The sequence below is a fragment of the Choristoneura fumiferana genome, chromosome 2, assembly GCF_025370935.1.
Source record: "Choristoneura fumiferana chromosome 2, NRCan_CFum_1, whole genome shotgun sequence".
In the NCBI taxonomy this organism is placed as follows: domain Eukaryota; kingdom Metazoa; phylum Arthropoda; class Insecta; order Lepidoptera; family Tortricidae; genus Choristoneura; species Choristoneura fumiferana.
Window position 1 is genome coordinate 11,825,357 of NC_133473.1, and position 27,166 is coordinate 11,852,522.

Consider the following 27,166-nt stretch of genomic DNA (forward strand, 5'->3'; position numbering starts at 1 on the left):
CAGTGACGTCTGAGTGACGTAAAGTGACGGGTCGACGCGGCCAAACAAGGCTATTCGAGGTAATTAAAAAGCATGTTCCAACATATCCACAAAAGTCCCAAAAATGGCCGTTTATACACTAACATTTCGATATGCATTGAAGATTGGTGTAAAAATAAAGGCAAAGCTCATTTTAGCGATTTTATAAGGTCGATTTTGTATATTTAGATTTCCAAGCCATCTATCGACGTTACATCACTTCACAAAGTTCAAGTAAAGTTTAAACGAAACTCACGCAATTGTCCCTAATAGTTCCCCTACTCAACCATAGATGGCGTTAAACATTCAAAATAAACACGTAGTCGAGGAAACTGAATCACGTACGGGTGGAACCTTTTCGTAATCAATAACGGTATAATTTGGCAAATGTTTGGGTGGGATGACAACGACATTAGTAGCAAAAAATATCAATAAAGATATCATTTAATAATGTTGTAAATCTGTTTAAAAAAAAAATATATATCCTCGTTGAGTTTCTTGCCGGATTCTTCTCAACAGAGGTTTTTCTGAACCGGTGATAGATTTTTTTTTGACATTCATAAGTGCTTGTTTATAGCCTAAATTGGATAAAGCTTGTATCTCATCATCTAATTATTTCATGTATTTATTGTTTAGTTTAACCTAGTGTATCGTATCCTCATTTCAGATAGTAACTGGTAGTTATCCCACCGAAAACTGGCTGATTATCAAACAAGTCGTCCACCTACCCACCGTGTCTCTGTCAACCTCGACACTGGCAGAATCATCAAAAAATTGATGGAGCCACTTTTCCTAAATTTGAATTGAATTGAATAAAGCTATTTTGACTTTGACTTTGACAAGTTCCACTATGGTTCCTACATGATTCATTTTCCTCGACTGTGCTTCGAATGCGCCAAAAATACGCACCACGTTGAAAACTCAAAACAATACCTAATTCATATGTAGCTAATATGCAATCATGTTAATATATATTACTATTAGTATTTAAATTTCAAGTTGATCGGTCCATATTTTTACTCATGTCCATATTATAGTATAACTACCTGCGTAGGTACTTTATAGGTACGTACAGTTTCAATTCATTCCAGATTTGGCCTCACGGACTATACTGCCTATACTGCCACAGAAAAGTACCTAATAGTACAAGTATCTGTACCTACTACTGCTGCCTTAAATCGCTATTCTTTGAGGACTACATACCAACGTACCTACTGCAACTGCTATTACTTAAGTATGATTTAAACTATCTACTTAATAAAACGTTGTGGTCTTACTAACTTCAATACGAGTATTTTAGGGTGTAGGTACAGTCCAGGAAAATAAAACACGTACCAAGGTGGAACCTTTTTAACCGACTTCAAAAAATGCGGAGGTTATCAATTCGGTTGTATTTTATTTTTGTAATCAATTTCGTCATATTTTCTTTAGCAGATTTATGGAATGTGAATATGACATGAGTAGCAAAAAGGTTCGCCGCCCCGGGACGTGATTTAATTTCCTTGACTGTACATGCCTATGGACGACGATAAGTGTGTCGCTCGACCACGGAGCAAACCTTTTGATCTAAATTAACTACGTTCCGCGAAAAAGATTGACAGTCACACAAAGTAGACAGTCATCTACTTTACATTTCTTTGCACAACTCCTCATGGCAGAATCACCGCTTCTCTTCATCAAAAAAGAAAATTATTATTATTTTATTACCTACTCGTTACCGATCTTGCCGGACGCATTAAATTATATGTGCGTGCGACCAAAAGATAGCCTAGTCTACCCACAGAGTACCTTTTTATATACTTTTTACCTACTGTCGACCAGCCAAGCCAATATATAGGTAAGTAGTAGATACCTTGATTAGGGGTCGAAAATCTTTTGGCAAGCAAGAACAATTTGAGTTGCCAACCTCTGGCTAGACAATTTACTCAAATAGCTCTAGAAGTTTTTCTGAACACATTATCACAAGACCTCAATGATGGTTTTTCGTCATGTAATATAATTTCTATCTTTAACAGTGACGTGAAATGAACATTTATGTTAGTTAACTGTAGAGCAAATATAAGCTTGACTTAAATAGGAATGTCTTCGGATGCAAAAACTTACATTTACCAAGTGTACACAACCCTCCACCTTCCTAAAATTTAAATAGGTACACTTGTCTTGTCAATTTATTTAAGTACGTATAAATCCAGTATAAGTATTCAAATGAGCAAGAGACGGCGACATTAATTCAAGTTGTTCCATTTAACAATTTAATGTTAAATATCACGCAATGAAACGAGAACAGTAAAGTCGACACGAATTATGCAAATCATGTTAAGTTTACACCCTGGTACTGACGGCTCAATGGTCTGATGAGGGCCCCCGCTTCTCTAATTATGCTTTATATGTCATTTAATGCTTGATAGCCAAGTGTTGTTAGCCGCGGTTTTATTTAAGACTGTTGTTTGTTTCAAATTAAACGTACCTAATCATACTCGTGAAGAGCTCCTTGGTCAGATTACACCGGATTACACGTATGAAGAGTTAACGTAATTATAAAAGCAGCAAATTCACCCCAAAAGTTTGTAGTACCTAGGTAAAAATATCTACTTACAAGAATACATTGAACAAAAACAATTTCAACAATACAGGTACACACCGTCATTGTTTAGTGTTTCGTTGTCCTTCTATGGAATCCTTATTGTTTCGTCATGTCCGTCCGTTCGTCCGTCCTTCCACGGCTTAGCTTAAAGATTGCTAGTGCTAGAAAGTTGAAATTTTGCATGAGTTAACCGCTAGTAAAATCAAATTATGGAAAAAAATGTTTACAGTTGTAGGTATATTTTTGTCTAAACCCAAAGTGTAGGTAGGTAGGTACCTATTGTTGGATACGTCTTTTAAAAATATTATAGATTTAAAAAGATCACTTTTTACTTCTCATGCTCTAAAAGTGGGTCAATATAGCCTTACAAGGCGGGAGTAAAGTGAGTACTTTAGTCCCTTGGGTTAAAATGCTCAAACAGCCAGTACTTGCTTAGTTTTTGGCATAAAATAAGATTGTGTGTGGACCATTTTCATGATGAAAATGTTACGTTCTTAGTCTACGTGTTCTTAGTTCTATGCTTTTTCCGCATAGAAGGTGGCGCCATTCTATTTATTCCAGTTTGTGTATGGACCATTTGGCCGATGCGATTTTCTTATATCTGTGTCTGTGCGAAAACTTAATTGTAGAGCGTAAATCATAAACGATTTAAATAAATTTATTATTCTCACAATGTCGTCAATGTGATAGTGAAAACTATGATGTCGAGCATAGAGCACAATACATAATAAAATTGATAATCTTTTGCCGCCGAAATCTAGAAAGATTTATTTAAAGACATATGAAAGTTTTATGAACTGGAGGAATAAGAAACGCATTAATTCTTTCACAGAAAGCGTTTTCTCGCAATCGAAGTGAAAAATAGAGTTTTCACCTCGAGACTAAAAGTCAATATAAACCCTCGGTTAAATAGATCGCTTTAGCTCGGGCGGCTAACCACTTATTTTAGTCCCTCGATAAAAAATATACTGCGATGCGATCATGGCTAAGTTAGGCTTTTAATGTTAACGATTAATAGTCGATAAAAATTTAATATTGAATCGCTTCTTAGCTGATCTCTACACATCACTGCTCGTGACCGTGGCCCGACACGCACTGGCCAATTTTTATTACCCGACTGCCCGAAGAAGGGTTATGTTTTCGAGCGTATGTTATTTTTAAATACGCCTTTATATTTTATTTATCTTTATATATATAATATGAAGTGTGTTAACAACTTTTGTGGCAGCCTTTTAAACTTCGTTTCGGTGGAACCCTTGTAGCGTGGCCCATTTTTTTACATAGCAACTGCGATATGTACCTACTCGTAGTAGTAAATATAGACCGGTACAACGATAATACATACTAACAACATACTTAGTACCTGTTGTGAGTTTCTCTTGCGTAAAAAATGACTCAATTACGAAGGACGGCCTGCGGTGAGAGATAAGGTCGCCAAACGAGACATAACGACAACCTGAGAAACATAATCCTTGCGGAAATTAATCTATGGTTTTCCTGTAATTGCTTTAAAGATAATTTTACAAACCATTTTTTTAATGCTATCCACCTTTAAGAATATTCCAAAAATATCATTACGTCTGAAAAGCTTTCCTCATAACACATTAATTAGCAAACCCAGCGCTTTGCTTTCACCACATCCTGAAGAGTTTATATGCTCCCGTTGCCACTTCCAGTCTATTAATGTACGAGTAACTACTACCTACTTAATTATTACGAGTAAGTTTTTGTATTACACAAGAAATTTTAGAGAAGTTCAACATTATCAACATCACAAAATGCGTCAAACATTTCACAAATGTATGATCAGTAGGTACCCTTAGTGTAATTTTCGTTTACAAAATACGTCTCGATCGCGTTCGCGTTAAAATCTCAATTTTTATGGAAACACGAACAGCGCCTCTAGCGGAACGTTTGCGATGTTCTTGTATCCATACAAATTGAGATTTTAACGCGAACGCGATCGAGACGTATTTTATAACCGAAAACTTACACTAAGGGTACTACAGTACCACTACCATGAGTTTACATTACAGTGACCGTACCTACTCGATAGCGACGGCGTAAATTATTTGTATGGAGAATTGTAAATTGTCGCTATCGAGTACGGTCACTGTAAACTCATGGTACTCGTAGTGGTACTGAATCTACTTCCGTTATTTGTGATCCGGATTCAAAATAGATAAGTATTCCCATCACATTTGTACCTAATTAACAATTTAGGCAATTAGGCGGATGTAAGAGACATGCGGGTTATTTATTTTCACACCTCTCCTTCAGAAAAGTAACTTTTCCTCCCTGACGAGAGGGAGCAAAGTGCAACTTTTCTGTTCAAGGCTTTTCTAAGGATTTTATTGCAAATGCAATTTTTTGAAGTTGATAATCGTAAAGCCACGACTTTGTCTATGCTGGTTGTTCTATAATAGTTAATACCTATTTAGTTTTTTTTTCAAGTTTCTTAATGCTCTGTGTGAAAAGTTGTATGAGCCATTCGAGTGCAAAATTATTTTCATCTTGGGCGTTAACACTTGAATCCCTCATTACGCTCAGGATTCTATTGTAGAATCCTTCGCTACATTCTGGATTCAATGTACGCCCTCGCCGTAAATACACCATTTTGCTCCCTTGTGACACAAATAACTATATCATGTTCGTTATTCATTAAAAATATGGAAGTGAAGCGAACGTAATATCGTTAGCATATTTAAATGCGAATGAAATATTTTATCTATTGTTGGTGTGTGAACAATATACATAATAATATAAGTAAGTATGTAGGTACAGTGTTTTTTGGGACAGGGTTGTGTTATTGTTCATTATTTCAGTGCCACAAAATAAAGATAAAGCGTGGGAGAGAAACACCTGGTTGAGTATTGACGATGTATTAAACCCATGAAAATAATAATACATACATATATATTTCGCATTAGGTACTGCCAGGACACGCCCTGACTGATACAATGATACTATACCTCTGCAATGTAAATTGTACATGTACATTGATACATTTTTCACATCTCAAATAATTACAAATTTAAAATGTGCACTTATTTTAGCACGTGACCCATTCTCCAGCATTGATGACGGTAAAAATATAGATAGGTACATACCTATGGAGCGCGTGTAGCAAACAGCACACCCATCCAAACGCACACACATAAGTACTAGTTGTATTGACATTCATGTATTAAACGTGTAGCATTCCAATCAAGCTATTTTCGGCTAAAAGTGTTGAGTAAAATATGGTGCTCAGAATTGTGGCGTTCTTTGTCGACACAGAGATTGATATCTAATAATAGAGATCGCACAAGCTGGAGCGCTTGCTGAGGCTGGGTTCCTCATTAGTGAAAATGATATCTAACCTTAAAGGCCTTCCCGGCCTCGGTCATAAGTAGTCGACGAATACTCGTCCCTTCTGGGACTAAGGATGGTGGGTAATATACAGTCACTTGCAGGATGGACGTCAAAGGGGTTTAAATTTGCATAAAGATTTGCAGCCGAGTAACTACACAATCTCAATAATTCCACACTAGTTAGACTTTACTGAGAATCTACGTTTAGGTAAGTATATTGAGTAATACACAGGATATAATTATGTAGTTAGACGTGTGTTATACGTGATCGTTATAAAAATCATTAACAGCTAACCTAAAGTAGGTTAGATTGATTTACGTTTCATTTGTGTAAGTCGGCGATGAACCTATATGGCTTCAATGTTAGTAATATGGTAGATACAATACATAATAATGGGTAATTCATAATAGATGGGTATTATTAAGGTAAGTGATTGGGAAAGCAATTGCTTTGTAAGTATAGCAGCACCTAACGATAACAATCTTATACTCGTAAATATAATTGTAACAATAAAAACCTCAACTTCACAGGGTCTTGATGTGGATTACTAATGCGCAAAATCGCATTCTATGATGGGACCGTTTTAGGGTTCCGGAGCCAAAATGGCAAAAACGGAACCCTTATAGTTTCGCCATGTATGTCTGTCTGTCTGTCTGTCTGTACGTCCGCGGCTTTGCTCAGGGACTATCAATGCTAGAAAGCTGTAATTTTGCACATATATATATAAACTATGCCAACAAAATTGTACAATAAAAAATTCAAAATAAATTTTTTTTTAGTGTACCCCATAGACGTAAAGTGGGGGTGATTTTTTTTTCCTCATCGAACCCTATTGTGTGGGTATCGTTGGACAGGTCTTTTAAAAGAATTTTTCGACTCAGTGATTTATTTGCGAAATATTCAACTTTAAAGTGCAAATTTTTATTAAAATCGAGCGTCAAATGAGATAAGTAAAATTTATTCAAAAAGTGTGTTTTATTTTCGTTATGTCAGGGTTTATTTACTTCATGTTTAGTTGTACTTTTACTGTAAAACGAAAAGATAAAGCTATCTTATTGGTTTCTTTGAATAGCAGTAAAATTATATAATTGTTCTTATATCGCTAGTAATAAATTAAGGGAAATAATAAGTGCAACGACTAAAGTTTTATTTAGCATCTGCAACGGAACATCTTTTTTAATATGTAAGCAACGGGTAAATAGAACAGCTTCTATTAAAATAATACGCGATCTTTACAATACCGGCAAATTATGCAAAATCGAGCGACAATTTACAAACAACAAATAATGTAACTCGGCTACCGATAAATATATTAAGTATCTTCAAAATGGATGATTTGGCGACTAATATTGTATATAATATTGTGTACTTTATTTATTTTTGAGCTTCAATAGCTGTCGACTAATTTAATCAAAATCAACCCCCAATAAAGAGCATCGTAAATAATGACTCAGCAACTAACTTAATAATTCGTCTTCTTTTTTAATGAAAATTAGTAACACAACTCGTGGTGCGCTGCGCGGGAGTGAGAGCGCGCACGCGCCGTAACTGGCCGCCCGCCAATGAGCGTGCTGCATTCAGAATACCGCATCGAGTCGCATTTATTTGTTTACAATTAGACAAGATTTAGAAGTGAACGTGTTTTAACAAAAATACACTAATTATTTCATAATAGGTTCGTTCGTTACCTTCTGAACCTCAGAGTAGAAATTAGAAGCCCCGCTATAGTCGACTTTCTGGCGGGCCGCTTTTGCCTTGATACACAACACAGAAGAAATGATAGGTTCGGTCGCTGCCTTTTGTACCACAAAGCCGAAAATAGAAGCCCCACCGTAGCAGGTTGAAGCGGAGCGGAGGCTGCGGAGCGGAAGCTACGGAGTGAAGCGGAGGCAGCGGAGTGGAGGCTGCGTAGCGGAGCAGAGTCCGTTGCCTCCACTTTACTCCACTACCTCCGCTCCACTCCACTACCTCCGATCTGCTGCTTCCGCTCCATTGTCTATCGCCACTCCGTTGCCTCCGCTTTACTCCACTGCCTCCGCTCCGTTGTCTCCTCTTTACTCCACTGCCTCCACTCCGCTCCACTACCCCCACTCCGCTGTATCCGCTCCGTTGTCTCCGCTCCGCTCCGTAGCCTCCGCTCCGCTGCCTCCACTCCGCTCCACTGCCTCCAATCCGCTCCACAGGCTCCGCTCCACTGCGCAGTCTCCACTCCGCTCTGCTGCCTCTGCTCCGTGGTACTCCGCTCCGCTCCGCTTTCTCCACTTTACTCCACTGTATCCACTCCGCTACCTTCGCTCCGCTGCCTCCACTCCGCTCCGCTGCCTCCACGTTTTACGTTGACGACGCCGCAACGTGGACATGTGGCGGGGCCCTTAGTCGCTAATTATTTAAATTCTAACGTATAAAATAGTGGACGTTATACATATACAATTAGACCTACCACTGTTAATTTTTTGATGACAATAATATTAAATTTGATGTTCATTTATGGTTGCTTCAGTCATAATTTCCATATACTAATGTATAAAAATAGAGGTGACAATATTAAATGAGTCTGTTAAAATTATGATTGGTTTTTTGGAGTCTTTTTGTATTTTTTATTTCAACTCCAAATTTGTTACTTTTACGGGTATCCCGAGAAACCATATCGAAAATACAAACTGAGACATGGATGCACAGAAAAACCAGAAAAAGAGACCAGCGCTGGGAATCGAACCCAGGTCACCAGGTCACCAGGTACCTGGGTTCGATTCCCAGCGCTGGTCTCTTTTTCTGGTTTTTCTGTGCATCCATGTCTTAGTTTGTATTTTCGATCTGTTAAAATTGTTTTCTAGATGCAAGAGATACACTTATTAGAAGCTTAACATTTGTAGGCATATTACAAATTTAGTTGCTATAATAATAATATAATAATCGTCATGCTGATTTATTAAAACGTAGCTCGGATTACACAATTTACAGTCGCTTCAAAAGTATTTATTAGGCGCTTAAAATTAGTCGCTGATTTATTAATTCAGAAGACAAATAATTAAATTTGAAGCCAAAAATGACAGTTTAAAGAAGCTGCGTTAATTATAACCCATAAATTAAATATCGTTTTCAGATCAAAATTAGTATCATTTTGAAGACCAGTTTTGTGAGTATCACTCAATATAAAATTTCAATCACAAACCGTTTCAAGGAAAATTGTTGCTGGACATGTCCATGATGTAGAGAGGAATTAAGAACAAAACAGGGACAGTGTTCAATAATTCAAGCTCGCATCATAACACAAACATCTATTACTAAAATTAGGTAGTTACTCGTAAAGTCTATACAAATTGTTTTGTTAATGACAGAATCATATGAGTATGACAGATGACAGAGCCAGCACTATTTCTACTTTTGGCCACCATGAGCGCTGCGATAGATTTCATTACCCCCACCTAGTACTTCGCGCCCTCCCAATACCTAAACTTGGAAGATTCCGTATAAAATTCGAAATCCTTAGAAAAATATTACTTATTTTTTTCGTAATGGCTACGGAACCCTACTTTGGGCGTGTCCGACACGCTCTTGGCCGGTTTTTTATAAATAGGTACCATGTTCCTTCCTTGCATCTGCCGAAGATAACAGCATATCAGCAGTTTTGACACCACAATTAATAACATTGACTGGGAAAAACTGGGGATGGGCGGCGTCAATGATATGGTGGCGCAGTTTAATTATTGTCTAATGAATATCTTTGATATATACGCGCCCTTAAAAAAAGTACACATTAAGGAAAGCACTTATCCTTGGATTACTTCTAATATTAGAGAAATGATGCGATTAAGAGACCTAGCCCATGCCAAATATCGCCGTACTAAGTTGGATAGTCACAAAAAATATTACAAAGATTTGAAAAACCTAGTGAACGTGTCACTTTATCATGAGCAGTCTGCCTACATCCAATATCATATAAATAGAAATATAAACAACCCCAGCAAGCTCTGGAAAAATATTAAAAATAACTTAGCCAACTTCAAATCAAAAGATGTAGAATTACCCGCACATCTCAATGATCCTAATCATATTAACTCGCACTTTCTGAATATTCCCGGCAACAATGTAGTAGATGTGTCATATATTAACTTCCTCGAATCTAACCGATATGGCTCTGCTGTGTTTAACCTCAAACCTGTCAATGAAACAATTGTTGCCAAAATTATTAAATCAATATCGACAAATGCTTCAGGGGTCGATGGTATATCTTTAGACATGCTGCTATTGACGCTTCCAAGAACATTAGCCATAGTCACAAGCATAGTTAACAAATCAATAGAAACAAATGTGTTTCCCGAACTGTGGAAGATAGCGACTGTTAAACCTATCCCGAAAACGCCTAATCCATCCGATTACGGAGAGCTTAGACCAATCAGCATACTGCCTCTCCTGTCTAAAATACTTGAGAAGATTGTATGCATTCAACTAACCGATTTTCTTGAAATTAATAATATACTTCCGTTAAGGCAATCTGGTTTTAGGAAAGGGCACAGTACCTCCACAGCCCTTCTGGATGTGGTGGATGAAATTTTGTCCTCGCAAGATGCAGGCAAGGGATCCATATTGGCCCTTTTGGATTTTTCGCGCGCGTTCGACTGCATTAATACGTCTGTTCTGCTATCTAAATTAGCATATTATGGCTTTAGCAACAGCGCGATAAAGTGGTTCGCTAGCTATCTGACTAATCGATCACAATTTGTTCAAGTGCATGGTGCAGACGGCTCAACTGCGGCGTCGGAATTACTCCCAGTATCACGCGGGGTGCCACAAGGTTCCATTCTGGGCCCAGTGTTGTATAGTCTTTATAGTGCGGATATCGTAAATAACATAAAAAATTGCAAATTTCATATCTATGCGGATGACATACAACTTTTTATATCATTCAAGCCAGAAGATGTTCAACGTGCGGTGGACGATCTAAACGAAGACCTGCATCGTATTGATACCTGGTCGGGTATGAACAGTCTAGTGCTGAACCCTTCAAAATCTAAATTCCTCGTTTTAGGCTCAAAAAAAACAAGTTAACCGTATTACTGCGTCAAATCCCCATGTAAATATTTCGGGTAAAAGCGTGGAGATGGTTTCGGAAGCTCGCAACTTAGGACTCCTTATGGATAGCTTTTTGCGTTTCGAAAACCACATCTTGGAAACTGTTCGGAACTGCTTCTATAGATTAACAGTACTTTACAAGGTGCGTAACTATCTTAGTGTTGATGTGCGTGTGAAGCTCTGCGATACACTTATCCTGTCGAAACTTAACTATGCGGATACAGTGTATGGCAACTGCTTGTTATGTCGTACTAAAAAAGTTATCCAACGGCTACAAAATGCATGCGTGCGTTTTTGTTTCCCTATACCCCCACGATCGCATATCACTCCGCATCTTAACAGTAACAAACTTTTAAACATGAATGGTCGACGTACTCTTCATTTTGCTACACTCCTATTTGGTATTTGCAACAGTAAAAGGCCTTCATATCTACATGAGAGGTTGATGTTCTATCAGCGGCATATCAGGCGTATTCCCAGACTGGTTTGCCCAAGGCACAGTACCGCTGCATTTCGTGGCAGCTTTCGTTATGCTGCAACGAAGTGCTGGAATAACCTTCCTCCACCGGTCAGGGAAAGCAATACTGTTGGTGGGTTCAAGTCCAAACTGAAGAACTATCTTATGGACCAACAAGGTACTGTTGCCCAAGCATAGGTTACTAGTCTGTCGGATTGTGGGTGACCGCCAAATATCTAAACTATTAAGTATATTTAAATTATTACAGACATATTTATCTTTGTTACATTTATATGCACGAGTAGGTACTATGTATTTATTACTCGCCTGACGCAAGTCGCGCAGTATGCTGTCCCGCACACCTCGCTGGCTCCGCAGAAAACCAGCGCCGTTGACAACGCTAGCCGTGCCAACGGCACCGCTGAGTGGAGACCATTTCGGCTTCACATCATTATTTGTTTGTTTTTGTATTCTTTATAATTTTGTAAATGTGTTTTCTCTTTTTTTTTTTGTCATGATGTGTTGGCTGAATAAACATATTTCTATTCTATTCTATTCTATTCTATAACATCGTGGAAATAATTATGAAAAGGTTTCATCCTGGTATGCGAATTAGTTATCGTGACTGTACCAATTATGTCCCCTTACCCAAAATAAAGAGGAGATTCGAAGCGAAGAGGGTTTAGCATGTTTTTTTTTCAAACTCTCTTCCTACTCATCTACTCATCTTTCAACTTAATCATAATTAGCTCAACTCCACCCACACGGCCTGACACGGCTTTTCTTTTCGTCGTTTTCTTGCCACAGCTTTTAAATTTCCGATGTAAAATTGAGCTCGTAGGTTACGATAGTAAAATAAGTTTGATCATAATATCGAGCAGCAATCTGAAAGTAAGTACCTATCAGCTTCCTCATAATATTTTTTATGTTCGATTAGATTACAAGTGGCTTTACGTGCGTTACAGGAGCTTATCAATATCGATTTGGTTTTGGTAAAGCCTTATGTTTATGGGTACAGGCAAGCGTACGCGCCCTTTCTATGGAAGCTTTTATGATCTCACCCTTTTCATATTAATAATCATAATCCCGTTCGGTGTTCAATGATCGCCGACGAAACAATTGAAAACAGTCATATACCTCCCCCATAGACTTCCAAGTGTCTTCCGTTTTAAGCGGCCTGCAGCCACATTGAACCCGTGGCTTTAACTAGATCATGCGTCCATCTCGTTAGTAGACGTCCTACGCTTAATATCGATTAATGAAAACAGAACAATATTCATTTAAATTTATTTTGTTAAAAAGTTTTGTAGGTTAGTTAAAAGCAGTCAGTACCTGTAAGACGTTTAAATTGGAAAGAGTTATAGTATCAATTTCAATTAATGGACGTTTTTGGGGCAGCAATTAGATGAAGGTAGGTATAGGATGTAAACTAATTTGAATAGTACCTATGTGCCGTACGGTTTCTTATGTTTTTTTTTAATAACTAAGTGGCCAGCTAATATCGGACAAGTGTATACGCGATGTAATTAAAAAATTTCAGGGTGAGCATTTAAAATTTTTCCAATCTTTTACTATCGAAATCTGGAAGTATACGATGTAGGTAGGACAGAAGTACCATTTGTGCCCATTGTACCGTTTATTGTTTAAATATACGTTTGTAATAAATTCATAGTAATAAAACATTACAAACTTTATTCGTTTCAGTATAAACTTTTGAAAACTCACTAAACATATGGTTTTAATATTATAACTTTTTATATATTAGGTACTTCCAATGTCTACTGGCCAAAAATAAAGTCATCATTCGATCTTGTTCTGATGTATTATTACAATCACTTAAGTACCTATTACCTATAATTACGTATAATTATGCGTACTTACTTTGTCCACTCTCACCTACCAGAAGGTCTAATTTTTTTGTGAATGAATTTGAAGACTTTCTTTACCAGAAAATCAACGACATGGGATTTAAAAGTTTTACTCAATCATGACGGCAGATTACTGGCTCAAATGTTCATCTTTTTCCACCCACCGGTTTAGATATTTTAGAGAGGGGGGGGACGCTCGATTTTAATAAAAATTTGCACTTTAAAGTTGAATATTTTGCATACGAATCACTGAATCGAAAAATCGTATCAGCAAACCTCCAATTGTTTTAAAAGACCTATCCATCGATACCCCACACTAAAAGGTTGGATGAGAAAAAAAAAACACCCCCACTTTAAGTCTATATTAAGTAGTCTTAAAATTTTTTTTTTTAATTTTCTATTGTTCCATTTTGTCGGCATACATAATTATATATTCGTGCAAAATAACAGCTTTCTATCATTGATAGTCCCTGAGAAAAGCCGCGGACGGACAGACAGACAAATAGACATGGCGAAACTAAAGGGTTCCGTTTTTGCCATTTTGGATACGGAGTTTGAGTTTAGTTAGGACTTTGAGTCAAAGGTTGACTGATAGGCGGACTTATCCCTTTAAAGGATATCTTTAAAGGAATAAGTCCGCCTTTGTACATGCATCTCAAATCAATTGTATATTGTTTATTTTCTTTTGTACAATAAAAAGTTTAATTCAAGACTTGGGGGAGTTGTATATATAGTTAATTTAGGATAGTTTAGTATAAGTACTTCAATTGTACCTACCTTTACCATAATCCGTTTCTTTAAATAAATAAATAAATCAAAAATAAAGTATTTAACTTCTGGAAACGGTTTCATCCTCATTAAGCAAAAGTAAATTTTACTAACATACTCTCAGGTACATATATGAAGCCTTTGTACCAACTTCCAAGAAAATACCTACGAAAAGTTTAATTTACCACCGCTCTTTATCAATGATGCCCCGTACTTCCTATATTAATACTGTATATTCTGGGGTAGATTATTCCAGTTTATTCCAATTTCCACGAGACACCAAACAAATATTCATCCTGTAGATATACGCGGAGTAAACAACCGCAGATTTACGGAGCTATCAGTTGATTCAGCACCTCGCGCCGCGACGGGTCCCGAGACGCTCGCTTCCGTTACTCCAAAACACTTCTTTTATTTTCGCCCCTAATACAAGTTCCATATTTAAATAATTTAAAAATATTGTGAAAAAAGTAAGACCGAAAGGAAAGTTGCAGATTAGTTTTACCTTCAATTGCGTCACCATAAAAATGATGCCAGAAACATAGTAAGTACGAAGTTTCTTTTATAACGACGTCACCACATTTAAAATTGCCATTAATTGTTCAAAGGTTTGATATGTTTGAGAATTGGGAGAAGGTTTTCAACAACTGGTTCATTCATAAGTTTACGCTTTGACGCACTAAATAAACAAAAATAAAGTGAATCTGTGGAGGAAATAAGTACGTAGGTACAGTCGAACAAATTGAATCATGACCCAGGGTGGAACCTTTGTGCTACTAAAATCATGTTGACATCTCATACTTTTGTCAAGCAAATCATAGTGAAATTGATTATTAAAAGGTTCCACCCTGGGTTATGATTCAAAATGGTCGACTGTACATATGTATACCTATATCAGAATATTTTACCACTAAACATACACCAGAATTTTTCATTGCATTGTTCTGTGCAAAATATGTATATTTTTGTGTAATTTTTATTTTAAACAATTTATTAAAAATAATCCACATAAATTTCGCCTTATACTTTCCGAATTACAGCCAATTTTATGCCGCGATGATTTGCGCTACACGCACTTGCTGTTAATTGAAATACAAGTATGATGATGTATGAACCTTGACTTGACGTGATGACTGATGAATATTCACTGAGATTTCCTCTCAGTTTCCGATCAAAGACTAGGATTTTTAAGTTATTAAATTTTTTAATCGATTCATTCCGTAACGATCGGAGGTATATATTTTTCCAATTTACAAGTTTAATTAATTGGATTTTACTGAAGCGTTCGAAGACTTGAAGCGTTTCGAGTGAACAAAATTGATGGACCATCAAAGGACCTAAGTAATAAAAAAGGCCTTTATATGTGTTGTCCAGAAGAAAATTAACTGATTGATGTGGCTCTTGCTCCTTGAAACATTGAACTATATAACAGAATAAGTAACAGTACAAGTGGCTATATTAGGTTTTTTTTTCAGAAACTTTTTGTGTGAAAAATGATTAGCAAGGGTAGTTTTGGCCAATGGACATTGGATGAACGGAGGCGTTGGCGGAACTATGAGCATCACTACCTCACCCAAGTCTTCGCTGGCCAAGCTCGGCCTCTACCCTAAGCCGAAACCATTCAAAATTATGGTATTGGGGCAATCAGGAGTTGGCAAGTCTGGTAAGAACAACACGGTACCTATAGTCTTTATTTTTTTAACTGAGCTAACTAATCGTATACCGGAATACAAATCCATAGTTATGAATACAATACGAGTACAACATTATATTATCTACTTTTGTTCTCTCAACCGCAAATAACCTAAATACTAAAAGGATATAAAAAAATATTAGAACTACATTGAACTTAACTGATTTTAGGCTTTTTCTACGAAGTACCTTCCACTGCGAGTGTCGTGTCGGGGCGGTAGCGAAATTAAAAACGCTTTAGTTACTTATAGGCGATAGGGCGATGAATGATGAGAGTCGACAGGTAATTGAATTGATTGATTGAATTGATTTAAAGTAACTCGAACCTTTTTTAGGGTTCCATAACCAAAATGGCAAAAACGGAACCCTTATAGTTTCACCATGTCTGTCTGTCGGCGGCTTTGCTCAGAGACGACGATGCTAGAAAGCTGTACCTAACTTTGGACGTTGGGGACTTTGAAAATAGTAGGAATAAAATTGGAGAATTTTTTTTTGCATACCTCCCATAGACGTAAAGTGGGGGTGATTTTTTACTTCATTATGAGCTCTACAACAGAAAATAGTATTTGTGTTCCAATGAGATTACCTCAGTTTAAGCTACTAATTTTAGGAGGCATTTACTGATCATTAACACTCGTACCCGTATAAAGTAGTGGACAAAGTACGCTTATACTAAGTGGCTACACTACGAACGGTCCATTGTCGCAAGCTGTATCGTATGACACACGGTTTCCTCGACTCGCTCCACCGCAGCTGTACCTAAATAGGCTATAATATGTCACGGTCGAAGGTCTTATAATGACTTTCGGCCAGTCGCAAACTAAACTAGCAAAAACTGGCCAAGTGCTAGATAGGCCAGCAAGCTGAGAGTTCCGCATTTACTTACAGCGAAAAAAAGGAGTTTATCTACACCCATATAGTAAATCCTCAATTATGCGTTCAAAAATTATAGGTAATGACCAGCATTACGACATTGGATTCTATTATGAACACGGCTGTATCGTAATGGTCATTACGTGGGCGCGCCGCGACCACGTGCAGCAGCACGTCGTCGCGCGCGCAGCGGGCGCAGCTCGTGGGACAGACATACCTACCTACTTCTCGTTAATGCAGGTCATTCTCAATGGTTCTTGAACACATGATAGAGGATTTAATATATGGATATAGATAAAATATTGTATGCAACTGTACGTAATTAGGCCTTAAAACACTCATGTGACCCTATTATGAAACTCGGCTACACTAGTGTTTTAAGGACCCCTATTACGATACAGTTGCATAAAATACTATTATTGGCTTAAAGTTTGTACTATAATATAATACCTAACACGTACACTTGCATGAAAACATTGCCGTTATTAGATAGAGCAATAAAATAAATACGTTGGTAAAATAAGTTTCTTTTATCAACTAAAAATCGCCACTCAACACTTAACTTAGTTATATACCTATTCTGTTTTATAGAAACTTTTGATCGGCCACCAATATGTATTTATGTCTTAAAGGATCTATCTATATCTCTTAAATATGATAGACGACAGCTAGACCAAAGGTTTGACGGCGTAATAGGCTTAGGATTCGAATGGATTCGTCTTTTAGTACCTACAGAACCCCAATAACGAAACGGCAGTCTAATATTTCAAAGTTTGCTCGTAAGAATTAGGTGGGTTGTTTGTTTGATGATTGGAAGTTCGTGTTCAGAATCAGTAATATATCGTGTTAATGTTTATCCAAGAAGCAGCAAACTTGTCTTCAGAGGAACCTAATTTAGTTTCAGTAACTCTGTCACGGTCAAATAACTTTCACGAGTTTCACGGGATGGTTTTTTATTATTTTGTCATTTTCATTATTCTTACCTGTGAATCTGTGGCAGCTTAGCTTTATGTCGACGTTATTTATATCATTTCCTAGAAGAAAGTATTTTTGTTATGTTTGTGCGGAAATTAATATTGAAACATATTTTCGTTTGTGTGCACAGATATAATGATAGCTTGATATTTATAGTTGGCCTTTAGACCACCAAAGTTTTTACGATACAGCTAACGGCGATTTTATATCGGGCGGTTCATTTCAATGGAAGACCGATCGAGTTCGCGTAACGTCGATTTCAGGAAGAAGTTTTTATGGTACCTAACACAAACTTTGTTAACTTCACTTCCTAAACTCAATGTTTTCCCCTTCACTCGATTACTTTTAGTTTGTAGACTACAGAATCAAGATCATGGGAATGTATTAGGAATCCCGAAATTTGCCTCTCACTACAATTAACTGGGAGAGCCGCTTGTCAAGGGTGCTGAATAGATAGCATAATATAGTTTAGACTAACTTTGACATCTGCACTTGATTGCTGATTAATTACGTTGGGGAACTGATTAAGACGTAACACAGTCAGCATCAAATTAACTCCTTAAAATAATTCCCAAGCGCTTTCTAGTTTTAAATGTAGAGTCGCTATTAAATAGCTTTTAGCTCTCTGCGTGATAAGATTTATGAACTTAAAACAATCTGCAAGAAAATATTTAGTTTCGCATCCGTACTTTCATAGTTATAACTTTAATGTAAAATTAACTGTGGCTCTGTCTGTTCACGCTTCACGTTTTAACAAGCGGACCATTTACTTACATGAAATTTAGCATGAAGATAGCTGGAGGCCCTGACAAGTAAATACGACAGTTTTATTCCGAAAAATTGCGTAGTTCCGGTAGGAATATCAATAAACGAATTATTCGCAGACGGAGTCGCGGGCACCGTCTAATAATGGTATGTAAGTATTAATGTACGTAATCCAAAATTAGATGCTAGACAAACACAATCATGATTGTGTACCTAACTAAATCAGACCAGACATTTAGCATATCAATGTGAACTTGGGATTTGTTGTACTTGTTTTGTGGGCGTCACATAGTAACCTTTTTGATGTTTATTTTGTCTAATGTACAACATTTAAAGACCTATTTCATTACCCAGTTAAGCAGCAAATTTGTTTACTTACAGCCCTAGTCGTAAGATTCATTACACGCCGCTTCATAGGGGAATACGATCCCAATTTGGAGAAGATTTACGCCTTTCAAACTGTAATTGACAATGAGATGGTGTATTTTGAAATATTGGACTCTGCGGGCGATCCCCACGTGAGTTATGATTTCTCGCCAATTAATTCTTAAACCCTGTTACCGGCACTTTGTGCATTGTTTGCTAAAATTGGGTAGCGAATAATCAACGAAAATGTCGTCTATACTTAACTGAGACAATGTTTGTTACATTATAGTTATTACTTACAAGATAGCTTAATTTTATACTCAAGAATATCATCAAAATCTTACATTCGTATTTTTGTCCAATAACTTATCGGACCTTCTAATAGGTACATTACTTAAAAAAGATATTCCGACTCTCTACAGTTATTTTTATTTGGCCATTATGCCAGTGGTTCGATGGTCGTTGAAATTAGTTACGTTCCCTCCAGTAAAATTCCTCATAATGGGACATTTTGATGTTTTTTCAGGAGAGCGAGTACACTAATCTGGAAAGCAACATCAGGTGGGCCGAGGCATTTATCCTGATGTACTCGGTCACAGACAAGTGCTCCTTTGACGAGTGCCATCGCCTCAAGTTCCTAATCAACTACAATAAAAGACGTCGTCGGATTGCCTCGTCGATGAAGGTTAATATTATTACCCGCCTAATTTATATGTCCCCTCGCATTGCTGCGATTTTCATTTCGATTCCTCGAATTTCTCTCACGTAATTGAGTTGAGGACTTGCGTCTCTATTTATTGAATCATACTGTAGGTATGTGGAAATCATAAATTAGGTAGATACATTGTTCGGTCATTATTCGAGCGTTTCAATCCCACGATTTTCGTGGTCACATTTTTTTGTGCCTTCCAGAAATTGATGATATTTTTAATTATTTTTAGACGTCTTTTCCTTCTACTATATAACCTGGAAACTGTGACAGAATCTTCTATCGTGTCAACAAAAATGTGCCCACGCAAATCAAATAAAATTAACGCTCAAATAATGACCCTGTTACCGTTTTTTTGGCTTTTATTAGGGAGGTCAATTCCTAAAATTTTAACTTAACTTTAGTAGGCACCTAATCATGTAGAACACAATTAGTAAATGTACCTAATATAAATTTGCTTAGACAAAGTAGGTGTTTTAAATAAATAAGAAAGTTGCGAAAGATAAGTATAGGTAGGTAGCAGGAGGAAATAGGGTTACAGATAAAAGGTCTTAACTTTGACCGTTACATTATGAACAGTATGTGTAGGTTTGGAAGTAGGTAAACCCTTTATTGTAGAAAAAAACGCGATAGACAAACGTTGATATACTTGTACAAAGGCGAACTCTACCTTAAGGGATCTCTAACAGTGAAGTGATTACCTTAACATATTGTTCGCTATTTGCAGGATTGTACCCTGGAGACACCAGTGGTTTTGGTGGGGAACAAAGCAGACCAGCCCGGGGACCGCATGGTCTCCACCGAAGACGGCCAGCGCCGCTGCAAGGAGATCGGCTGTATCTGCTTCCACGAGATCTCAGTGCGCGAGAGCATTGACCAAGCAAGTATCTTCGTTCGCTTACTCGGGATTCAAAATCAACACTCGCAACAAAAAACAACTTTGCGCTCTTGTTGCAAAAATAACTATAAAACAGAATAAAATAAATATTTAAGGGGGGCTCCCATACAACAAACGTGATTGTTTTGCCGTTATTTGCTTGGTATTAATAACGGCAACAGGTAGACGCTTGAAATATTCACAGAATCTTTAGTTGTATAGTAATCATATTAAAATAAAATAAATATTCAAAGGGGGGCTCCCATACAACAAACTTGATTTTTTGCCGTTATTTGCTAATGTCTAATGTTGTATAGATAATGGTACGGAACCCTTCGTGCGCGAGTCCGACTCGCACTTGGCCGGTTTTGTTTAATTGTTCGAGGAAACTCACGTACCATGGTGGAACCCTTTCATAGCCAATTTCGGTATAACTTCTTTGGCAGATGTATGGGATGTCAACATGAGTAACAAAAGTTCCACTCTGGTAAAGCTAACTAAAGCTAACCTAACCTAACCTAACCTATAGGTTTATACAAGATAGTCCTGAAATACATCCTAAATAGTAAACAGTTTCAGAAAAAATGTCGTTCGTCCATATGAATCATTTGGGAAAATATTTTCGGCGAAAAGCCAGAATCTCGTCTTGCGATCTTCACAATTTACAAGTGAGAGCCAATGAGCCAATCCTGTTTTAAGTTAACTTTATACCCGTTTAGTATTCTCACTAGTGTATTAATAGTCCTTCAACTTTGAGTTTCATGGCCGATTTAAACTTGAGCTGTTTAAGTGCTCATTGCACTGCACATGCACCGCCAGAGAATCACAAATATATCGCGAGCAGTTTGGAGTAGAGTGTTTGAATGCTTACGTCAGAGGCATTTAGGGGCTTAGATTAAAATTACTTTTTGCTCTGGGCGAGACTAAATAGAATAGAAATCCGATATGCCGCGATAAGTAACTAGACATTAGTCATGACGTAATCTGGCCCTGTACTACAAAGTGCAAAATTAGAACTTCGTATCTTGCCGTCCCGCTGACGCCTATATTATTTAATACGAGTTTGAGAGGGACGGTGCGATACAAACTTCGATTTTCGAATTTCATCTCATTTCAACTAGGACTAGGAGCCCTTATAGTTTCGCCATGTCTGTCCGTCTGTCTATCTGTCCGGCCGCGGCTAAGCTCAGACCGTTACCGTTAGTACTACTAGAAAGCTGTCATTTGGCATGAATATACATAACAGTCACGCCGACAAAGTGGTAAAATAAAACAAATAAAAAAAAAATTTTTTAGGGTATCTCCCATAGGCGTAAAGTGAGGTTGATTTTTTTTCTCGACTAAACCTATAGTGTGGAGTATTGTTGGATAATTATGTCTTTTAAAACCATTGGGGGGTTGCGAAGACGATATTCCTATTAATTGATCTGTTTGCGAAATATTCAACTTTAAAATGCAGATTTTCAATAAAATCGAGCGTCCGCCCCTCTAAAATCTACTGTTAGGTGGAAAATATGAAAAAATTTGGAATATATAGTAAATATATCAAATTTACAAGGAAAATTATAGCGACTAAGATTGCTTGAGAATTATTAGTAGTTTAAGAGTAAATAGCAGCCTAAGGTATAAAAGATATCTAAACTTGGAAGATTCCGTACACAATACGAAATCCTTAGAAAAATATTACTTGATTTTTTTGCAATGATTACGGAACCCTACCCTGGGCGTATCCGACACGCTCTTGGCCGGTTTTTTATAATATCTTTTAAATTGTTAAAAATATTCACTATAGCTCATTCGACGTTACGCCGAGGTGTTCTACAGCGTGGATAAGGCATACCTATAGGCAAATATTAAAATTAGCATTAGGTATTTATAAGACCTAATTGAGTTAATTTATGTTTAACCCTATTTTAAAAAAGAAAAAAACAAACACCAAAATAGCTAGTTATTTTTTGGTAAAGATTGAAAAGCTATAGGTAATTAATTACGTAATTATGTTTTAAACAGATACTTGAAATATCTAATTATCTATTTACCAGCATGGATGAGAAACCGCCATACAGTATTCAGTAATTAAGTAATTGATTATTAAAAACTGTACGACGCATAGGTATTGCATGTAATGAATGTAATAACTTATCAACAAAATAGAAGTTAGAAATAAAGATAGTTAGAAATTCATACAAATAACAAAACTGCGGTGGTTGTTAATTCTCTATCGCATACTGTATACCCGCCGAATAAACGAATTCAGACTATTTTTTTATGATTACTTCTTTAATTCGAGTTATTATAGAATCGTTAGGCGTAACTTTGGTTAACAATCGTTAATCGTCAAACATTGTCAATTTAAACATGTAAATTAACTTTTTCCTCGTTGGTATAAATACAACGACGCGCTCAGCTTTGGCACCTCATTAAAATATCCAATCTCCTAAAAATTTAATCACATTAATTTCGCTCTTGAAATAAATGGCGTCCGCACCCGGGAACATCAAAAAACATTTACGGTATTGTAGATTAAAAATACATCATTCTCAGAGAGTTAAATAATGTAGGTAGAGCCTATTTACCTTTAAATTGGGAGTTACAAGCAATTAAATAGATGAGTTTAAGTATTATTGAATTAACAACTTGTATTCCTGACGGGAACAAAGTCCTTCTGAGAACTGTTCTTCTAAGAGGTAAATAGATGAACAAGAAGAATTTTAAATGTACTAAACTAAACCATATCAAACGCGTAATTTACTTTACTGCCTAATTGCCTATTACTGTCAATAAATGACTTACACGGGTTGCTTTACATAGGATTATTCATAAAATAAACATCATAAGGTTTTCGTGTATACTTCTGGGAGTATTTTGCGAATTATGTGCATCACTGCCGTTAAATTAAATAATATTCCTTTTGAGCTTCCCTTTTTGCGCTCGGATCGGACTGGGAATAACCAAAACGTTATTTTCAAATTTCATTGGCTCAAAGTGAAAACCGTCCCTTTGTCACAGAAAACAGGGATCAGGAGCAAACAACAATGTTGTAGGAAATTATACAACCGAACGTTCCAAATTTCTACACATTCGCATAACAAAGCAAGGGTTGTGCGTACTTTGCGGAGATCCATATCAATGAACTAAAAGAATTTCCTTGCTCACCCGCGACCTGATGCTATCATGATGATATAGATGAGTTAGTCTAACATCTGGTAGCATGGTGTACGGTACGGTTGTGTTACTCTGAAGATGAGCTCTGGTTGAGTCAGTAGTGGTATGGTAGTGGTGACAGATGGGTTTGTGTGATTTGTGTGTGTTCTTACAGTGTGGAGGTGGAGGAACTGCATGAACACGCATATTTTGCATAAGCTTAACTATCATATATATGGTCGCGGGTGAGCAAATCCTTTTAGTTCCGGAGGGTACTCAATTGTCGTGAAAAAAAGTACCTATGCATACCTCGTTCCTAAGTAGCGTCATACGATTCAGGTGCAATCTTAACTCAATCGAGTGTAGTGGTTTTTTTCGAATATCTTCCATGTAAGTACCTACAGACTTTTGACGCTCTTCAGCTTTATTATATGTAAAGATAGATATAAAAAAGCTCATTCGTGTATTCTCTGCGTAGGTATGGGGAGTGTTCCGCGACGTGCGCCGCTTCTGGCGCGTGGGCAGCAAGTGGTCGCGCGGGCGCGTGGCATCCGCGGACTCCGAAGTGCACCCCTCGACACTCGAGCGGCCGCTCGCGAGAGCTGTCTCCGACACCACGCCGGAGCCCTCCGCTTTGTGTAAGTTCTTTATCATCTCGCCCACAAAACTATATAATACTAGAGGAATAGAAATCCTTAAACTGATGTCACTTTTTCGCCTCTCCTGATTTTTTAGTATTTTCATCATCTCGGCCTGTACAGGACTGGTTAGATCATTTCCCCAAAATCTTTATTTCCTAGTAAGTAGCAAATGATTTTTTACAAAAGCTTTTTCACAGTGGCGTTTTTTCCCAATCAGAGTCGACACTGACACAGTATCGGTCGACGGAGCTCCGATGCAAATTTAACGTAACCTAAACCTACCTATGTTTCTGTGTCGATTCTGATTGGCAAAAAACGCTACTGTGAAAAAAAGCTTCAGTAAAAAAGCGTATTGGAAAAAAAACTGGCCAAGAGCGTGTCGGACACGCCCAAACTAGGGTTCCGTAGCCATTACGAAAAAATTAAGTAATACTTTTCTAAGTTTTCGTATTTTATATTCCATTTTTTATCTTCCAAGTTTAGGTATATTTTATACTTTAGACTGCTATTTACTCATAAACTACTAATAATTCTCAAGCAAACTTAGCCGTTATAGTTTTTCTTGAAAGTTTGATATACTTACTACCATCCTGAATTTTTTCAAAATTTTCCACCCACTGGTTTAGATTTTAGAGGGGGTTTTATGACGGTGGAAGCATTCTACACTTCCACTAAACGTAGATATAGTTAGTGTTTAGTTTTGTAACTAAGGGACCCCATACAATGCAGTGGTGGGAAAACTTTCTTCATGGGGGGCCAGAAAGTTACAGCAGGGCTACTACGAAACTGGAAACTCGAAGTTCGTGTCGTATCATCCCTCTCGCTCTCGTATTAAATAGTACAAGTGTCAGAGGGACCGAACGACACGAACTTCGAGTTTCGAATTTCTTAGTAGCCCTGCAGATATTTTAGAGGAGGGCCAGGATTACACCGTTCTATTTTATATTTTACGTGTTTTTGCCAAATAATAAAATTATATTATAATAATCGCGGGCCATATATGTAGGTACTATTCACTTCGAAAGAACGTCGGCGGGCCCCTTCACGGGCCGGAGTTGGCCCACGGACCGTACTTTGCACACCACGTATGGCCATGTATTATTATTCTTTTTTTGTATTTTTTCTTTAATTTTATACTGTAGTTTTTAAGTATTTTATTTGTACAATACAATACAATAACTTTTTATTGCACACCAACACAGTAAGCAGTACAGAAAACACAGGTATGTATAGAGATTAATTAATTATTAATTATTTTATTCTGAAAAAAATGTCTTTCTGCCAAGTTTCTTGCGGTGCATTCTTCTTGACAATGATGGTCTTTACGAATGCGCTGGTAGTTTAAAAAATTACGTGTAAAAGTGCCCATTGCGGCCTATTTCCTGAATAAATTATTTGAATTTGGGAAAAACGCGAATGGAAATTTTGCTACTAGGAAATAATAATTTCGGGGAAATGATTTTCCAACCCCTTTACAGTCGCCATCAGATATTTCAGAGCGGCCGAGGTGGTCAAGAATATCGGAACATACCTAGAACATACACTCTATTCTCAAGGCCTTAGACTTCACGTTTCGATATTTTTAACCACCTTGGCCGCTGCAAAATAACTGATGGCGACTGTAAAACGTGTTTCTACTCTCTGGAAAATAACCTAATTTTTTTTAAGGATTATCTATGCAATGACCCATTTTTGTCAGGTTTAAATAGGGCGACGTTTCGCAACAGACTGAGCTGGAGAACGCGTAACGTTTTAGCTTTATTGATAGTTCTGAGTATGTACCCATAGGAGAAGATGCCTTAAGGTTTGTTAAAGCTGTTTGGTTGGTTCTGTACCTATACGTATGTATTTAGTTTGTGATACGCCGTGCTTATCTACCATGTATTGAGGCCATGTAGTAAGTAGCATCACGGGTGCGGAAAAGCCATGTACACGTTAAAAATAATGGCCCGTAGACAAGGGGCCGACTGCAAGAAACCCAACCTTATAGAAAAATAGAAAATACCTACTCTGTAGGGGTAACTGACTTTTAGTAGCTTCAACTGCTCTTGGTCGGCCACGGCTTAACTTGGCAAATTTTGCGCAAATAAAAATCTCTTGTGTGCCCTAGTATTCAAATTTGACTTCGTCGCGAAAATCTCAGTGCTAACCTCGGTTAGGCCAACTAGGAAAAGAACAGATGCCTTATTGTATACCTCAGGTTCAAATTCTACGTTTCAGGTCGGCGCTGGACCGAGGTGGAGCTCGACGAGGACGAAGAGGCCGGAGTGTCCAGAAGCGACTCGACCTCTTCCTCAGGCCAGTCCGAGTGCGCCGAAGAGTTCCGAGCACGAGCGAGCACGGACTCCCGCCTGCCCCCGCGCCCCGCCAGACTCCGTCACCCTCCCAGTGTCCGCACCATCCCACCACCTGTCAGGAGAATGAGCGTTGCTATGAGGGGAAACAATGCCAGTACTTATTAAGGACGTGAATTAGTGTTAATTATTTATTAGCATACTTAAAAGAAGAATCTTGTGTTTTTGTTAAAATTAAACCTTAAATAAAGTGGCAGTCGGCTATACACTAATGAACATGAAATTGATTTACGAGTACTTACTTAATTTATTAAGGTGAACAACGAATGATTGAAAACGAGCATTTATTTGTAAAAAAGAATTCTAAGTATGATATACGCATATATGTAAGTACATGTGGCTCTATGTTTTGCTGATACTTGCTTGTATGTACATTCACCAGCACCAATATTTGACACAACAAGCGTGCATAAATATCTGATACGACTCTATTTCTAGCTCCGGAAGGACATGTCAGATATTTTTGCACGCTCCGCTGTGGCAGATATTAATGCTGGTGACTGTACCTCGTACTTACCTAATACAGATCGATTCACAAGAGCTGGCAGGACTGGATTGAATGAGTGAATGAAAGTATCTAGGTGTAACCTATTTGAATGCACTTCACAAAAATGTGAAAATGTCATGCAGCTGTCATTTTCCTACAAA

General features: G+C 37.4%; 1 protein-coding gene across 3 annotated transcripts; it reads left to right on the forward strand.

Moving 5' to 3' along the window:
* Window positions 1-14,640: 14,640 nt before the first annotated feature.
* LOC141443587 (ras-related and estrogen-regulated growth inhibitor-like) lies at window positions 14,641-26,745 on the forward strand. Of its 3 annotated transcripts, none has more exons than XM_074108931.1 (7): window positions 14,641-14,670; window positions 15,598-15,785; window positions 18,809-18,945; window positions 19,320-19,478; window positions 20,230-20,382; window positions 24,002-24,161; window positions 26,365-26,745. In XM_074108931.1, exons 2-7 carry the CDS (start codon window positions 15,653-15,655, stop codon window positions 26,586-26,588), a joined length of 966 nt encoding a protein of 321 aa, XP_073965032.1. In that variant the 5' UTR covers window positions 14,641-14,670; window positions 15,598-15,652; the 3' UTR covers window positions 26,589-26,745. The 3 variants fall into 3 exon arrangements, with proteins under 3 accessions (XP_073965032.1, XP_073965014.1, XP_073965023.1); XM_074108913.1 differs by having other exon boundaries at window positions 26,385-26,745; XM_074108922.1 differs by having other exon boundaries at window positions 14,642-14,666; window positions 26,385-26,745.
* The last annotated feature ends 421 nt before the right edge of the window (window positions 26,746-27,166 follow it).

What these genes read in the sequence shown, in the direction of transcription:
- LOC141443587 (XM_074108913.1), top strand. Translation starts at nt 15,653, where the DNA reads ATGAACGGAGGCGTTGGCGGAACTATGAGCATCACTACCTCACCCAAG. An exon ending in ATCAGGAGTTGGCAAGTCTG is followed by an intron (nt 15,786 to 18,808) that starts GTAAGAACAACA and finishes GTTTACTTACAG; the next exon opens with CCCTAGTCGTAAGATTCATT. An exon ending in GCCGGAGCCCTCCGCTTTGT is followed by an intron (nt 24,162 to 26,384) that starts GTAAGTTCTTTA and finishes TCTACGTTTCAG; the next exon opens with GTCGGCGCTGGACCGAGGTG.